Source organism: Symphodus melops (genome assembly GCF_947650265.1).
Source record: "Symphodus melops genome assembly, chromosome: 15".
Taxonomy (NCBI): domain Eukaryota; kingdom Metazoa; phylum Chordata; class Actinopteri; order Labriformes; family Labridae; genus Symphodus; species Symphodus melops.
Genome location: NC_136705.1, coordinates 9526412 through 9543877, shown reverse-complemented (window position 1 = coordinate 9543877; position 17466 = coordinate 9526412). Strand labels below are relative to the sequence as shown.

General features: G+C 37.9%; 1 protein-coding gene across 4 annotated transcripts in view; it reads left to right on the top strand.

Annotated features, from left to right (window-relative positions):
- atrnl1a (attractin-like 1a) overlaps positions 1-17466 on the top strand; it is a 232028-nt gene that overhangs the window by 17110 nt on the left and 197452 nt on the right. For all 4 annotated transcript variants that reach the window (XM_079362624.1, XM_079362623.1, XM_079362626.1 and 1 more), the window contains exons 2-4: positions 11997-12080; positions 13415-13528; positions 14472-14600. In XM_079362624.1, coding sequence (XP_079218750.1) covers positions 11997-12080; positions 13415-13528; positions 14472-14600 — 327 coding nt within the window. The remainder of the gene's footprint in view (positions 1-11996; positions 12081-13414; positions 13529-14471; positions 14601-17466) is intronic.

Genomic DNA, 17466 nt, shown 5'->3' with positions numbered 1-17466 from the left:
AACCCCCCCCCCCCCTACCAAAAAAAAAAAAGAAACGCCTTAAAAACCACCAAGTGATTCCGTTTCATCTGGTATGGTATACATTTGTTGGCGTTTCCATTGACAGATGTTGGGAAGTGTACTAAAATTACTGATACCATGCTTCTTTTTCTGTTGAGTTGCTAACTTGCCAAGCGTACCAATCAAACCTGAAAGTTTTGAAGAAGTCCATTGATTGAACGAGAGCATCATCACTCCCTCTGAGACAGCGATAATAAAGGGCAAGCACCAAACTCTCCATGTTTAAATATCCCATGGATTTCGCGAGAGTAATTTCAAGACTTTTTTTTTCTGCAAACAACCCGCCTACAAGTAAGAGTACGGTTGCTTTATTTTGCAGCCGAAAGTCTGAGATTTGATATCAAAATGTTTGACAACATTACAGAAAGAATCTATCTATCTATCTATCTATCTATCTATCTATCTATCTATCTATCTATCTATCTATCTATCTATCTATCTATCTATCTATCTATCTATCTATCTATCTATCTATCTATCTATCTATCCATCCATCCATCCATCCATCCATCCATCCATCCATCCATCCATCCATCCATCCATCCATCCATCCATCCATCCATCCATCCATCCATCCATCCATCCATCCATCCATCCATCCATCTATCTATCTTTACATGGCTCGATTTAAAGCTACCAGGCTCCATTGGCAAAACAGTCATTTTGCAGTCGTTGACCAACAACTCCTGGTTTCTCCAAACTAACTTAAAAAAACAACAAAAAAAACTAACAGTGATCATGTCCTCTTTAAAGCCAACAGACACCATTGCTTCACCATTGAATGCTGAATTGTTTTCTTAGCCAGCGTCAGTTGACTCCCTCCTATTAAAGAGGTAAAAAAAAAAAAAAATTGTTATAAATTGTAACATCACCACCTTCATGTTTTGTCATTATTATTCTTTCCAGAGCATTTCAACAGAGTCATAATTTAAGCTGTCTATAAGAACAGGCGCAGTGTTGTCTCTGGCTCAGTGTGTATTACTTTCAATATTTCCTCAGGTGAACAGACGTGGGGGGTGCAGGGTTAAAAAGGCTGACTCATTAAGTGTATTCACATTTAGAATATATAGTCCTTAGAGAGGCTTGTCTTCATCCTCAGGTTAAAGCTCAAGGCATGATCAGGTTCTTTTTAGAGGAACTGGAGGAACACGAGTGTGTGTTTGCTCACACATGAGACGATGAATATTTGATTATGACTTTCACTTCCCACTTCGACAGATGGGTGAAGCAAAGTCACCTCATGTGTATGGATGTCTACATCCATGTGCAGCCTTCTGCTGTGTGTGTACGTGTGCGCGTGTCTAGTTTCTTTCCTTTTCAGATCTTTTTTGTACTCTTCTCTCCTTTTCTGTTTCTTCTCCCATTTGTGTGTCCTTCCTTCATCTGTCACAATTTTCTTTTTTAATTCTCATTTGAATTATTCTGTTTTGCTCTCTTTTATTCTTTCAATAATTATTCTCTTCAACACTTTGCTAGTCTTACCCACCCTTTTTTATTTTGTATTCTGCTCTTTTTTTGATCATCTGTATAATCTCTTGTTTCCCTTTTTCCTTCTATATATATATATTTTTTAATAATCTTACCTTTTATCACCTTCACTAACATTTCCTTTTTCTTGCACTTCTTCTTTTCTCACTCATTCATTGCATCCACTTTTCGTTGTTTGTGTTCACATCATGTTTATTTTCTTCCTGTTAATTTCTTTCCACTAGTCTTTTTAACAACTTGTCACTCATCCCTTTGTATTTACTCCTTCCTCCTCCTCCTCCATGTCTTCACACTTATTTCCTTTCCTTTTGTATTTCCTTCTCTAATTTTCTCTCTACCTTTCTCTTGCCTTTTCTCTCTCACTCTCTCAAATTGTATTTCTTCTTTTTTTTTGTTTCTCTCTTTCAGGTTACTTTGCTGTATTTAAATGTTTCATGCTCCTATTAGCTTTGCTTGGACCCACATCTGAGGTACAGGATCTACAAGATGTGTGTGAGTGTGTGTCACAGCAAGAGAGAGAGAGAGAGAGAGAGAGAGAGAGAGAGAGAGAGATATTGGGGGGCTGGCTGGGGATGAATGATGTGCCGGTGTGAAAGCCATTGGACCATGACTATATTGTAGGTGATAGAGACCCAGTAACATCAATCATACTCTCTCTCTCAAACACACACACACACGCGCGCACACACACACACACACACACACACACACACACACACACACACACACACACACACACACACACACACACTCATTCTCTGCCCTGGTTATTCCCAGTAGAAAGGCTTTTCTTGATTTTTAATAAAAGATATCTGCAGAGAAGGTCAAGGTTATTCAATTGTTGGTCATTCATCTCCTGTTTTTGCTCTCCCTCAACATCCACACGCACATTTTTTGAACATGTACACTACAGATCTCTCAATCTTTACTGTGGGGGCCCCATGCTGCTCAGGGACCTCTGCGACCCGTGTTTTTTTTTGTGTGTGCATGCACAACGGTGTTAACAGTGCAGCCGTCATGTGTGAGTCGTCTGGTTATCCATCAGTACTTTATTTACCTCTGCCGCTATCTCCTCTGTGTTTCATTCACTGTGAAGGTTTTTGCACAGTGTTCAAGAGGTGTCACAGATAGTATTACCTGCTGTTTTATCTCAAGACTGTTTGAACCTGATACAGGCATAAATGGTGGGAAATGGGAGGCTGGGTGTGCTGCCAGAAGGAAGATTTTATCGCTGTACATGAGAAATGATATATGTGGAGCTCTTGCGTTATGGAGGATTCCGTCTATATATAAAACTGTGAGGTTATGGTGGAATTAATCTGTTTCCTCAGGGGGATGGGAGATGGAGATTTGCGGAAGCTACAGATTAGAAATACACTGAACTATAAGCTCAGGTATTTAAAGTTTTATCCGCCTTTGTGTGACTTTCCTGTTGATGCAGTAACGTAATATATTTAATATGTTAGACAAAAAAAGGTTACATTCGGGCGTATCCAATGATTTTACTTTTTTTTTTTTAAATTGTTGAAGTGAAACATTGTTTTCAGGAATGTAAGATGTTTTGTAAGTAAACCAACTTAACACTTAAAAAAAATCCAACATAGAAATCAAAAGACAAAAAACTGCATAATAGAGAACATATGCGACATGGATTACAATAAAATAATATGGCTGTATAAAATATCACAGGAGCTGTTAATGTTGTCTCAGCATTTAGCATAAAGCCTCGACTGCATACGTAATACTTCACTCATTTGCATTAAGCTTTGTATCATTACAAACCTGGTAGTATTGTTGAATGGTCATGCATCTAGCCCTCATTTAGCCCTGTAACGCAAATATCGTCATATTGCATCACAAGAAGATGTTGTTGTTAGCAGGCAAGAAGTACACGGCCAGTTCCTCTGAAGCTACAGACCAATCACATATCAGTGGGCGGGACCTCGCTGCCAGAATCAAAAGTCGGCTATATTGCTTAGTTGGAAGCTACTGTATGCTAACCGGCTCTGAGGAAAAAACTAATAAGAGCCGAGAACGGCGAAAAATTATTTTTCAACTTCAAAGGATTTTGAGGGTGTTGTACTCAAATCAATGTTCTGTAAAGTGAGAGTTCTTAGAGACTGAGCAAAGCCCATTGTGTTGTTCTGCCTACCTGTGTGCTGCATGCCATCAGACGACAATATCCAGCTCTTTAATTTATCTTTAATTAAAAGTTAAAATTCACATTGGTTTCAGTTTATTTTGTGGTTGCTCCAAGTGTATACTGTGTTAGATAAAGTTATTTGAGTTACTAAGCTACTGTTGCCTTAGATGATAAAAGACAGCGAACTAATGGTCCTACCTGCATCATCAACAACACCAAAGCAGCTGCAGCTGTCAATGGAATCTGAAATGCCATACGTTCAATAACGTTAAAACCATGTGAATCACATAACTATTCACACGCAAACAAGGCAAGTTTACATTGAGCTAACTTATACAACTTCTATGTGATGTGCTGCTTTAAAACAATCACTATCCCAATGGAGAATACTTCCCAAACACAAAATCACTATCAGGGTCATGGCGGCCTAGCGTTGCTCATCTCATATACTGAGGCTGTAGTTTTGTACGCCAGGCAGCCCGTGTTGAAATCCACCTGTTTCTCCCTTCCAGCTCACATGACCCACTCTCTTTCTCTATATTTTCCAAGTCTGTACAAAAAACATGAGCACACTCATAAAACAATGCATCTGTACATTGTTTGCAGGGTTTTCTGCCAGGCAACTAGAAAACCTATACAAAATGACACTAGGATATAACATTATGACTTTGCATTTGCTACAGTATCTGCCTAAGGTAATGGTAAGGTTTCTCTGCGCTCTACCTTTTCTTCTCCCTTGGTAGTTATGATACCTCAGAAAACTTTTTTTTGATGGGACTACTTTCACTTTTTGTATTTGCACATCCTCAAGCAAATGTAGCACTGCCAGAGAATACAAAGTAAGTATTCTGTTTTTTTTCCCATACTAGCAGGGATGGCCTGTCTTTTCACTGCAAACCTTTGATCAACCACTTTCTTTGTGCATATTTGTTTACTGACTTTATGGAATAAGATTTGCAGTAAACAAATTCTGGGTTTCCTCCTCTGATCAGAATAGTGTGTTCCTTTGACAATTGAGCTGCTCTTTGATTGATTATTGTTAAATGGTTATTGTTGGTGTATTAAAAGAGACGCAAAATGCAGCAAAGTACAGACACAAGACAACCATTTATATATGAAGGGAAAGATAAAGAGTTTTGTGTCTCAATGAAGAAGCTGTGTTTTTTTTTTTTCTGGCCTGAGAGGGAACTCCAGTTTGTTGTGCATTGCTGCTGATTACACAGTTCATTTGATTTAGTCGTTACCATGAGAAGGTTTTCTAAATATGGTCATCAAGGAGAGTCAAGGAGAGTTTTTTTTGGAGGATTTTCAAGCCTACACATTTTTATATCTTTTTGTTTTTTTCAACCATCGTTTGTTTTTGCAGAACATATTTGCTGAGTGAAGTCACATCTGGACCACTCTGGTGTCTGCTTATGTTAGAGAGTAGGCGTGTGCGTAGTGTGAAGGAGCCGTGTTCTGTTGTAGGTTAAAGGAATGAAAACAGTTGGTGAGATACTCCTCACCGTCGAGGGTAAACACAAGCATGTGTGTCATTTTGTGTCTGACAGTGATAGTCACTCTCAGCTGACTGGACGCTGTCACTTTAAATTAGCGTGTGTGTGGTTATTGAGGATTTCTGTGTTACTACGCTCTTGTGCAGCTTGGTGGTTTGTGAATGTCTGTCTTGTTTTGCTTGAGGAGTTGGAGAGAGAAAATCAATACAACAAGGCTTTTTCTCTCATGCATCCCATAAGACACACTGGCTCCTCAGCTCCACACATGACTTCTTTTGTTTTTTTATTAGTTTTACGGGACAGTACACTTAACTTAAGTTGTGCAATTTGTTGTGTCACTGCAGACTATCTGGCCACACCACTGATGGTACTCCTTAAAAGCTAATAGAAGTACAATTAGATTTTCTTACTGTTACCATCAAGGCCCATTAAATCTTCAATCTGCTGATGTATATGGAGAAAAGAAGTCCAGCTCTATTTCTCAGATAATATCTCTGGCAATGGCACCTGGGAGCTGTAGTTATTCAAGGTCTAAGCTTGCCAATGAGTGCACATCACCCCCTAGCATTCTGGAGTCAACCCTGAGCCACCCTTCTGTTACGGAAGTACAACTTTACTCAAGTGTGCAATGAGACTTTCACTCACTCATGAGACAGTTAAGTCAAATTTTAACGTTATAATAATGCACATCAATAGAGAGACATGTTTAATATTAGTTCCAGAATAATAAATAATGTGCATTTATTGAAAGGTGATAATGTGATACGTTTGCATGTTGAAGTCATGGTGCAATTTTAGTAAAACATTGGATTATCTTGATTTTAGTCAACAGATTTTGTTAGAACAAGTTATTACACGATACTGACCTGTTCCATAGAAAGAGGTTGTACCTGGAGGGCTGGAAAAGTCAGCCTGCATTTTGAAAAGTTTTGATCATTTTAAAACCTTCTTATGCTGAAGAGTACAAGGCACCCAGGTTCAGGTTGTTCAACTTCAAGTCCATTTACCTTCATGATGACCTTTGCGTTAAAATCTGCTGTTTTGTTCCACTTACTCTTCTTTATCCTGATTGTAGTCCTCATCGGTTTTTCTTCTCAAAATTCAAACTTGAAAATGAACTGGCTGTGGAGTCTTGCGTCTCTGCGTAAAACTACATGTGAGGCCTGTGGGACTTATTTCCATGACGTAGAAGTTTTCCAAAGATGACTTTTTATGGGTTTACAACTTCTTTTTTAGTGTCTGGCCTCTTTATGTCTCTCTGAAGATGAAAGTGAATTAAGTGGCAAAAAGGTGACATGGTGAAGCTTTTTAGGCATCAACAGAATAAATGAAACAGGAGATTTGTACCTTCTCTGCCTGAAGATATGGAGCTCTACAGTATGTCTCGTGTCTCTTTATCTTTTCTGGCCTTCTTGCTCTCTTTCCATCCATTTGTCTGTCTATCTTTCGTGCATCTGTCTTCTGTACACCATCAATTATTCACCCTGAGCAGATGAATATTTCAAAGGGTGCCGGACTCTCTTTCCCTACCTCATCCTCTCGTCCCTGTCTCTGTTTTATCTCTTTGCTCGTGCCGTCTTCATACTCTGTTGTCTCCCTCTACCTTTTGCAAACATCACACTCTCAGCCTATTCTCAGCCTCTCAGCCAGTGTGTGTGTGTGTGTGTGTGTGTGTGTGTGTGTGTGTGTGTGTGTGTGTGTCTGTGTATACTCCTCAATTCAATTCCAAGTCAATCGGACTATCACCTCATCTGACTGCGAATGTGTGCGTGATCGTGTGCACGCAAGGTATGAATGTCTTTCTCAATGCCAAGCCTTTTTGGGAGGATTAATGGCCGAGGTGTTCATTTGTTGGGGATGTGGGAGGTTGCTTCAGTCAGCTCTTTATTAACTATGCATGGGATCTACCTTTTGCATGTTTTTGTAGAGCCTCTTTGCAGAGTCACGCTTCTCTCACAGACATTTTTACTTAATGGAGACGCGGATGTGGAGAACCACACTGAGTGTTTGTCACAATTCAGTTCCTGGATATTGTTAGTCTTAACTGTAAGGATTCACAGAGTGTGGACAGGGATGGTATATTATAAAAGTTGTTTTGAAACTAATCAGAAGCTAAGTCTTTAAAAAGGAAGAGTGATGGAAGAGCATGTATTTTAACTGTTGACTCTTTTACACACCTACAGAGAGTGCCTGTGTCCATGTTTCAGTAAAGATAGGCGTAAACCTCCTTTAAGACTTAATAAAAAAACAAAAAAAACACGTGGACATCGTGGTCTATCTACATTTAACATTGGGTTAGGTAATAAAGGACTGAACAGAAAATGATGCTTTTCTTTCTAAGTGCTGAAAATAAAGACATTTTTTTTCAACTATCATTTTAAGTTTGGTAAAAGACGGGAAATCTTTGTATCGTACTTGCAAACTAGACACATTTATTTACTTTAACTCTAGCCGGAGTTTCTCCTATCAGACCTCTAATATTTTTTATTAGGTCCTAGTGAGTGACGTGAGAGCAGGACATTATCCACAGAATTCACGTCGAACAAGTGGGAGAAGGTGGTGACATTTATATCCTATGCCTGGAGCACGGTGCATAGCTGTCTGCACAAGTGCAATAATCTCCAGGCATGTAATTAAATGGATGTAATTATGTTTTCAGTTTGTCAGTATGTTCTTCGCTGTTTTTTTATAATTCATTTGTTGATAGTATGATTCATTTGAACTACACACATTGATATAAAGACAAACCCCGTCTCCGGCTTCGAGGTGTATATGTGAACAGTGAGGTCAGGCCAATCTCCGGAGTCGTCCTGATAACTTGGCTAGATATTTTCAGGAGCGCATAATGGAGTGAAATGTGTATGTGAAAACAGCTTTTGAGAGATAACAGGTTGCATTACTTACACACAATTTTTTTCAATCCCAGGAGAGTACTGTGTTCTATTTTTCAGCAGGGAACCCTGGAAAAGTTTTTATCACGTCATCAATATCACCATGATTTGAGTCAGGCATTACAGCATCATGACATGAATATTTGTCTCTTAATCTGGGATTAGAGCCAGAGGATCAAACTGTGATCAGTGGGGGTTGATAAAACAGACGGATGGAGGGATACATAGATATTTAAGAGGAGAGGTGGGGGTGAAAAGGGATCAAAGCACGAAGAAAACAAGTGGCCAGAGGGCTGTCTTATGCTTTTAGTCATTCCTTCAGGCTTACGCGTGTGTGTGTGTGTGTGTGTGTGTGTGTGTGTGTGTGTGTGACTGTGTGGATGTGCTGTTTGTGTGTTTTATTGGCAGGATTTAAGTGTTTACTGTGGGCAGTGTCCGGCTGTGCTGCAATCTGTTTGCTCCCGTACTTCCTCTGTTGTTTCTGAGAAGCAGCACATTCAGCCTCTTCATCGCACACGCTGACTGATGCTGATGAAGACGACAGTTTTCCTTATTTTATGCCCTGTGGCGAAATAAGTAAAGTTGTTTAGCCAGAGAACAAAAAAAAGTAGCGTGAAGAAGATTGAATCAGCTAAATGTCAAGAACTTAAGGTTGACGTGAAATCTATTAATATAGATTTGTATGTCGATAACATTTTTACAGTAGTAACACACATTTTTCATTCGCCTCTGTTTACATTGGAAAAAAAATTAGGAACTTTTTTTCTGTACATTTTTATACTTTAAATGTATGAAATGTATATGTATATAATAGATGTAAAACAGATGAGCAAAGCCAATGGACAAAAGCTTAATTTTGGAACCCATTATCTATTGTCTGAAGACAATATGGCCTCTTGGAGCCAACTTTTCAGGGCCATCAGTGTAATGACGCGTTTCATTTACATCGAAGGTCCAATGTCAGAGCTGGGAATATAGTCAAACCAGAAGTGAACAAATTCCAGTTACAAGTTGGTAACAAGTCAGAAAAGTAACAAAGACTCCTCAAAGCGTACCTTTGTTGTGTTATTTAATACCAAGCAACAAAAACATGCTACATTATAGTTATATATAGTAATCAACATGACAACATCTCCATAGATAGGACTTGCATGATCTGATCTGTGGGTTTGATATAATTATTTTAAAACATGACAAAGTTGCTCATAAAAACTATCATGTACAGCTTATACTTTACTGTTGATACACAAGGCAGCCATTTTGGATTTTGAGCTAGGGTCAGAGTTCAGACTTTGAGGGGGCGATCCTGAGGAAGTATCTGACTGGCATTTTTGAATTGCTGACTTCCTAGATCAAATGTAATGCAACAATACAAGTGTAAGTGATAAAGAACACCAAGCTCAGACTTTCTTTTCCGAGCTGCCTTTCTGTTGTTTATTTTCACTGAAAAGAAAATTAAGAAAAAGGTCTTATTTGCCTGTTTGTCCTTTCAGTGATACTAAAAAGATTTCACTAACAAAAAATAGAACATTTTTTTCTTCAGACTTCAAACCAATGAATTGTTTCCGACAGTAATTGGCCGACAGCGTGTTAAAAAGAAGCATATCATTTTTTATCATTTATAAATATGTTGTATTCTATCCCTAAAGGAAATTTTAATTTGTCTCTAAACAAATAATTGATTTAAAAGCATTATTGGAGGTCTTACCCAGAACACATACAAAATAGTTGCTTCACTTTAGGTTTCTGATCTCTGTCCGGCAGTGTGCCACTATGACCACTGAGCGTTTAATTATGTTGCATGCTTAGATAATAAACACACAAAACATTTGTATACACACACACACACACACACACACACACACACACACACACACACACACTCATAAGCACATACAGTAACACTCTGTCCAACCCCGAGGCAGGCTGCGATGTCTCCAGCGCCTGTGATGCTGATGTACTGTGTGTAACAGTGTGTGTGTGTGTGTGTGTGTGTGTGTGTGTGTGTGTGTGTATCTCCATTTTCACCTTTCTCCCACTGCAGCAATGAAATAGGATTACTTTAATTGACAGGTATGATCAATGAAGTGGGATGTTGTGTCTTATCTGCTCACAGGACTATTATTTTTCAACAGATGTTGATCCCTGCAGGTCGTTGTTATCCCCACAGGATGGAAACATTAAGTTAACGCATGTACTTCAGCATCTCCTTCATCTTAATACATTTGAATCTTCTTCTGCTAATATGAACGTGAGGATAAGAGGTGTGTGAATTATTGGCAAGAAAAAAAAGACCAAAGAAGTCCACGAATTGAAACTTAAAAAAAAGAAAAAGAAAAAACTTTAAACCAGGTAAATAATGTAAAGGTGTCCATGTCTTTCATCGGCTCGGTCTTCAATGCATTTATAAAGATCTTGACCAAAGTAAGAGAAATGAATGAGATTTGGATTCAATATAATGTGACAAGTGTGGGTGGATAATCATACAGCAGAAGGTAGTGGGGCTGATTATGTGTTAGAGAAGTAGTTTATGCTTCAATATTTTTTATTAAATCTTTGAAACATGCCATTCAACATACAATCTTTGTCTTATTTTCATTTTTGACTGAACAAAGAGAAGGAAGGAAAGAAACATCAGAAAAAACAGATAAATAAACACACAGACAAAAGAACTACAACAATGTGCAAGCCACCAGACTTCTGTCAGCAAAACATTAATTCACCTTACAGAAGAGCTCTACAGCTGCCACAGTGCATTGTTGTTGTTGTTGATGTTTTTGATGATTTGTGACTTGGTGTCATAAAGAGTTAGCTTGGGTCCATCACAACATAAAGAGCACAAACAAACAGCAGGATTGGAATAGCAACTTCTATACTATGCATGATAAAATAGCGGTTTTTGCCAATGCAGCCTGCAGGCTTTGTAGAAAGAAACAAAGCCAACAGCTTTTATGAAATATATGTGTTAACTTTCATGGAAAGATATGCATCAAAATGGTTAACACGAGTTTTGTGGATGAAGTGTACAGCTCTTGCCCTGAAGGATGTTAGCTAAACATAAATATGGAATGCTGCAGGGAGACGCAGTTAGCTTGGCTTTGTTTGCCACAATTGTTTTAGTAAATATCCGATTGCTGATAAAACCCAAAAGGTATTGTTTGTTTATAAATGTGCCTTACAGTTGCTGCTAGGTGGAATAATAATGTTAATTACGTTGTATCTTGGCCTGCTTTCCCTGCTGTCAGCCTGCATGCTAAGCAAAGCAAGTATATGGTTCCTGATTCTGGATCAATACTTTATGAAAAAAACAAAATAAGGCAATTACAGTAAGGAGTGGTATCATTCTTCTAATGTTACTCTTGGGAACAACATCAATGTGCATATCTCACAAAATGTCAAATTATTCCTCTCACGCTAATGTAAAATGTGAATGTAGGCGTCATGGACCAATCAATCAGGCAGAGGACAAAGGTGAGCAAAAGATCAAATTTGCTTTAATTAAGCTGAAAAAAGTCAGTAAAAGCGTAGTCAATTTAAGATGTAACAAAATAGGGCCCAAAATCAAACAAAAAAGGTTAACTAATAAAATAACTAAGCCTTCATCCTAGCTATATTATTTAGTTTTTAGCCTAATAGTTCTTGTTTTGTAAATAAATGTAAGATTTGTTTTCCACTGAAAAGAACTCTGTGTACTTGATCCAGTAGCTGTAAATCAAACTAGTTATATATAATGTGACGGATCTAGTGGAGAAAATTGATTTCTTTCTTCTACCGGGTATAAGAGAAAGTTTGGACATCAATTTTAATTTACTGCTGTATCTGACGACACAACCAGGCCAACCAAGGAAAAAATCTTTTTATATTCACTGATCATACGTCTAAAGCTGTCGTCTCTGTTCTCTGTATGTGTTTATTCAGGTTAACAGATCTGTCAGGCTCCCTCACAGATGGACCAGTAAACTATAAGTACAAGACCAAATGCACCTGGCTGATAGAAGGATTGTAAGTATCTTTGGTTTGATATCCATATCTCTCACTTTGTTCCACTTGGTTCAAAGTTTATAGACTCTTAAGGGCATTTTATTTTTTGTCTTATGAATTGTAGTGCTCCATTGTTGCATAACACTCAGACTGAATACACAATGGACACATTCAACTATATTGTATATACACATATTTTTCTACACAATCCCATTTTTTAATTCAGATTATTTTGATGACATACATGAAAGTTTGTGCTGCTCAAATGATACAGTTTGTCACTACCGATGTTCAGCAAGTTGTGATGCCATCAGCTGAACGCATGAATAAAGAATTAATAAAAGAGTGATGGTATTTACATCAAGAAGACTGAACATGAACACCAATATTTGGCAGGTTTTTGGAGCAGAAGTTATAAAGAGAACCGAACTAAGTTATAGCAGAAATGCCTGGGTGAAACATAAAACTGGCTTTTTGCTCAATTTTGCCAACCCATAAGTTTAACTAACCTGTAGAACTTCACCTGGGCCAGGTTGTTTATAAGAATTCTCATTGGATAGTTTTTTTTTTGAAAATCTTAATTGAAAGAAGGATTACAAATAAAACCAGTTTATCCAATCTTGTGTTTTCTCTGGATTTTACCTTAAATTGTTGTTTAAAACCTTCATTAGGATTAGGATAACTTTGCTCAAAATAATCAGGATCATCCTGATCCCAGCAGAAGTCTGGATTCAGGATTACAGAAACAAAATGTTAATTCCACTTCCGAAGTGGTCAAACAACAACATTTGAGGTAGTTGGTATATTAGGATTTTTCCACTTTTCCAGTTGCTAGAGTGACATCACAGACAAGGTCGAAATTAGGGTTGTAAAACCAAAAAAAGATGGCTCTTGTCCATAAAACAACTCCCAAAATAACTGTAAATATCAAACAGTTTTTATTCACAATTAGTTAAATTTAGGCGCATCCCATCTTCTTGGAAAACCAGAAAGAACTAAGTGGGATTACCTGGATAGCAAAAATGTTGATTTCGCAATCCAGGTCTTTAAAACAACCAGGCACTGTTTTAACTGCACTTAGGCACTGTTCACTGTAAGGTTAGTATGAACAGGGAATGAGTTTACTGCATGGTATATAATCAAAAAAAACTCAAAATAATACATCAAATTCAATTGCTGTCACATTCACTTCATTATAGCAGAAAAGGTTGTCTGACGAACAGTGTGAGTGACAATTTGAGATTTACAGTCTTCGTAAAAAAAGTGCAGACCCTTCTGAAAAACAAGACTCGCATGTAGCAGACAGTAGGTAATCTATATTCATCAAATGTATTTTTATCTGCTCTGTGTCCCAGTCCGAATGCAGTGCTCCGGCTGCGCTTCAATCACTTTGCCACGGAGTGCAGCTGGGACCACATGTACGTGTACGACGGGGACTCCATTTACGCCCCTTTGATTGCTGTGTTCAGGTGAGTGCTGCCTGCAGGTCTGAATAGAAGAACTGTCAGATAGAGGGAGAGAGAGTGGAGGAAAATATGGAAATGACTCAAGGTTGCCTTTGGCTTCAAAAGCTGCAACACATTTACACTTAATGCACTCAAATTACTGCATGTACAGGCAAACAATGGGCCTCATAATTACAGTCCAAGCACAGTGATAATAAAGATAAAACATTTCAGTTGCTCACATAAATCGTAAATACCATTTATTTTCTTGAGCTTAATTGCATATTTTGCTCTTTTCATGCCAAAGGATAATCTACAAGCACATGGTGGGATACAAATCCATTAAAAAACAGTATTACAACAATAATTTAACCACCTCCTGCTTCCCTGAGGCTTATCTCTTGTTGTGCTCGGGAAATGAAAGGGCTAATTTAGCTGTTTCCAACCAAGGACAACAATCTTTGAATATTCCAAGCTTGGACTATGCATTATAATCTCCAATAAATAAGCTCACAGTGTTCATTATTAATGGGTGCATACTTGTGGGGTTCTTTAAAAAACGGCTGTGGTTGCATCAGGGAGGATGCTTTGATTCAGATTTATTATGTGCAGTGTTACGTTTGCAGAGCATTGCATTTGTTAAAAAAGACAAGCCCACAAAATATGAAATCACAGATCATACTACTGTAAAAACAACCTCATCAAACAAATAAAAACAAAATGTGGAATGATTCCGCGCTGCTACACTTTAAAGCTAATCACTGTCATATTTTCAGTGCAGTCTGCAATCCCTGAATGGAATCCTTTTTCATCTCACAGCCCTCCAGCGCTGCTATCAAAACCGTAGTCCATAAACTACAGCAGCATTTCAAAAAGCTTTTTATTGTTATTGCTTTTTGTTTAGAGGGGCGGTCTGCCTTCCTCTGTCTCACTCTCTTTCTTTTTTTTCTCTGTCTCAATCTTTCAGTGGTCTTGTGGTGCCAGACACTGGGAGCAATGAGACGGTCCCTGAGGTTGTGACGACATCTGGTTACGCTCTGCTTCACTTCTTCAGCGATGCTGCCTACAACCTGACCGGCTTCAACATTGCATACTCGTATGTCTACACATCACATATTTTCCCTTTTTTCATTGTCACTGTTCTCTCCTCTTTCTTTCCAAGTTGCAAAATTGTGGGGATGGTATCACCCCCACATCAAACTTTTTCAACAACTTTTTTCAGAAAAAATTCCAAATTAGAACGACTGTTTAATTTGTTTCCATTAAACAACCAACAGTATTTAATAAAACACAAAAGGTTATTGCCATAGCAGCTACTTTGTAATAAAGGTATGATTTTTTTTAATGGATCCCCTTTAACCCCAAAGGAGCAATGTAAATCCTACATTGCTCTGATAATTTAGTGTCTTCCGACCCAAACAGTATGAAATAAACCCATCCAGTCCATCCCTCTTTTATTGTCTCAGGCAGCCATGTTTTTCCCAGGGGGCATGCTGACGAGTTGCCATGGAAGTTGAAAGCTGAACTTGTGTTGGCATCGGTTGGCACACCCCGCGGGCTGAGGGAGAGCTCATTAGCTCATTTCATTAAAAAAAAAAAAACACACCAAAACGAAGTGTTCCGCCTCTGGTGCTTGATTCATGTTATCTTTTGACCAAAGCACAGGTTTCATTTAGACCACAGGGGACTGTTTAAAAGCATGGAAAAGGGGGATTATATGTCCTCTTTAAAAAATGATGCATTAAATAATATGACAGTTTAAAATTAGGTTTACTATTGTTATGGAATATGTTCAGTTTTTTATTGTGCTTCTTCTTTATTGGAAATATATATTTGATCTTAGTTCAGTCCCTTACTAATGGATTTTCGTTTCCTTTAAGTTTAGACAACCTAAAATCAAACTAAACCCTTGATTAAATGTTTGGTCATTAACAAAAATAACACAGGTGTAATCAAAATATTTATATTACAGCTGCATCCTATTCAGTTTAGACATTTTTCATGGATTAGGAATTACATGTTAATGGACTCAAATGGAACTAATCCATCGTTACCTATATTGATTTTACCTTTTAATGCTGAGATGAGTCAAATTTATTTTTTAAATACCCTCATTGTGCCTCATTTTCTTATGACTGTAACTACTGTATTGTAAAAACAGAAAAAAACAAGGCATCGAGAAAACTGCATTTATGAGTAATTGCTTTAAAATATGAAAATAAAAATACATAAAACAGTACAACAAATACATGTCCAACTTCATGGACTTCATGTTAATGTTTTTGGCCCTGAATTAAAATTGTAAAAAAGGCCTCCAGTAAGTTGTTACCTGAGTGGGTAAAAGTTAAAGGGCTGCTTCACTGCTTCTCAGTCTGATGCTGAGACTCGAGACATACACAATATTCCGTAGGTTGTCGTGTATGGTGTCCCATGTTCAAGCTCCCTTCCTTTTTTCAAACGTTTTGAGTGAAGCAGCAAACACAAAGTTATGTAAACCTGTAAGCCAACCAGACAACGTCACTATTTCCCTCTCTGTCTATGCTCTGCTCACATTGACTTTTCTTCTCGCACTCAATAATTACAAAGCAGGACAAAGAAAGGTGAAAACGATAGGACTTCTGGGTGCAGTTGGAAAAAACTACCTAAGACAGAAAAACATTAGAATAAAGTAATTTAAACAAAATGTAAGTTTTTCAGCCTTAGTAAACATGTTTTAAATGTACATATTTTGAATATTTTTAAGATTAAAATATGTATTTGAGTGCTTGAGGGCATAAAATGGCATCAAAACAGACATAAATTCTTTTAAAGAGACAATCCTCTGGAAAATAAACTACAAGTCTACTCCACTATTAGAAAAGGGGATCACATCCCAATCTCCCCTTGGCACCAAAACCGCTAGGGCTAACCCTGAAGCCAACAGATGATTTAAAGAAGTAAGATTTTCCACTTTTAGTGTCAGTGAGGGCTCTCTCCAGCAGTATTCTGAAAAGCAAAAAAAAAAGAGCAAAAACTACAGCTTCAAGACTCTGTGAAGACATCACAAAAGGGAAGATTGTATTCATGTTTAAGTGAAGTGAAGAATAACTTTTCTTAAACTATAGAGAAATTCAGAATAGTTTGAGCTTGAGGTCAGTGTGAATGCATGTATATCTGCACATTTAGATTAGGTTAAATTTGAATTACTCTAGTTCATGACATGCGTGATCTTTTTTTTTTTTTCTGGTTTAGACAAGACAAAGGTGTAGCCCTGGACGTTTGCAACATTTGTTCCACATTTTTGTCTCCCAAACCTTGGGATTCAGTACAGTATCAACACATATTCATGTATAAAATAACAGCCCTCCTCACCTTCAACTCATAGTCATAAACCTGGCTGCAGTGTGCCAGCAGTGAAGGCCATAATGGAGAATTAAATGATTTGTTATAGGCTGAAATCATGTGAGTGGTGAGGACGGTTACAATCACACAGCCTCAAGGCTCTCAGCACACACACATGCCCAAGCACACACACACACACACACACACACACACACACACACACACACACATGCCCAAGCACACACACACACACACACACACACACACTCACACACACACACACACACACACACCGATACATACATACAGTATATACTCGAACTGAGGGGAGATAAAGGTTGTCATGACGACCCTTATGTCGCAGCAGCAAACCCCCTTTACAATAAAAGGGAACATGATTTGTGCTTGTTCTTCTTGTCTCCTCTTTTTGAAATGCTCTTTTTCGTCATTTATTCTAGAGAGTAAGTCTGCAGTACATTTTCTTTTTTGATCTCTCAATGTTCCATTACAAATTACATTTAATTGGCAGGCACCCCTTGGATAAAGTGCATTGAAACTCAACAGGAATAGTTTAATCCACAAGCTTTACAATGGACCTTTCTAAATAGCATTCTGTTTGCTTGACTGATAGTGATTTATTT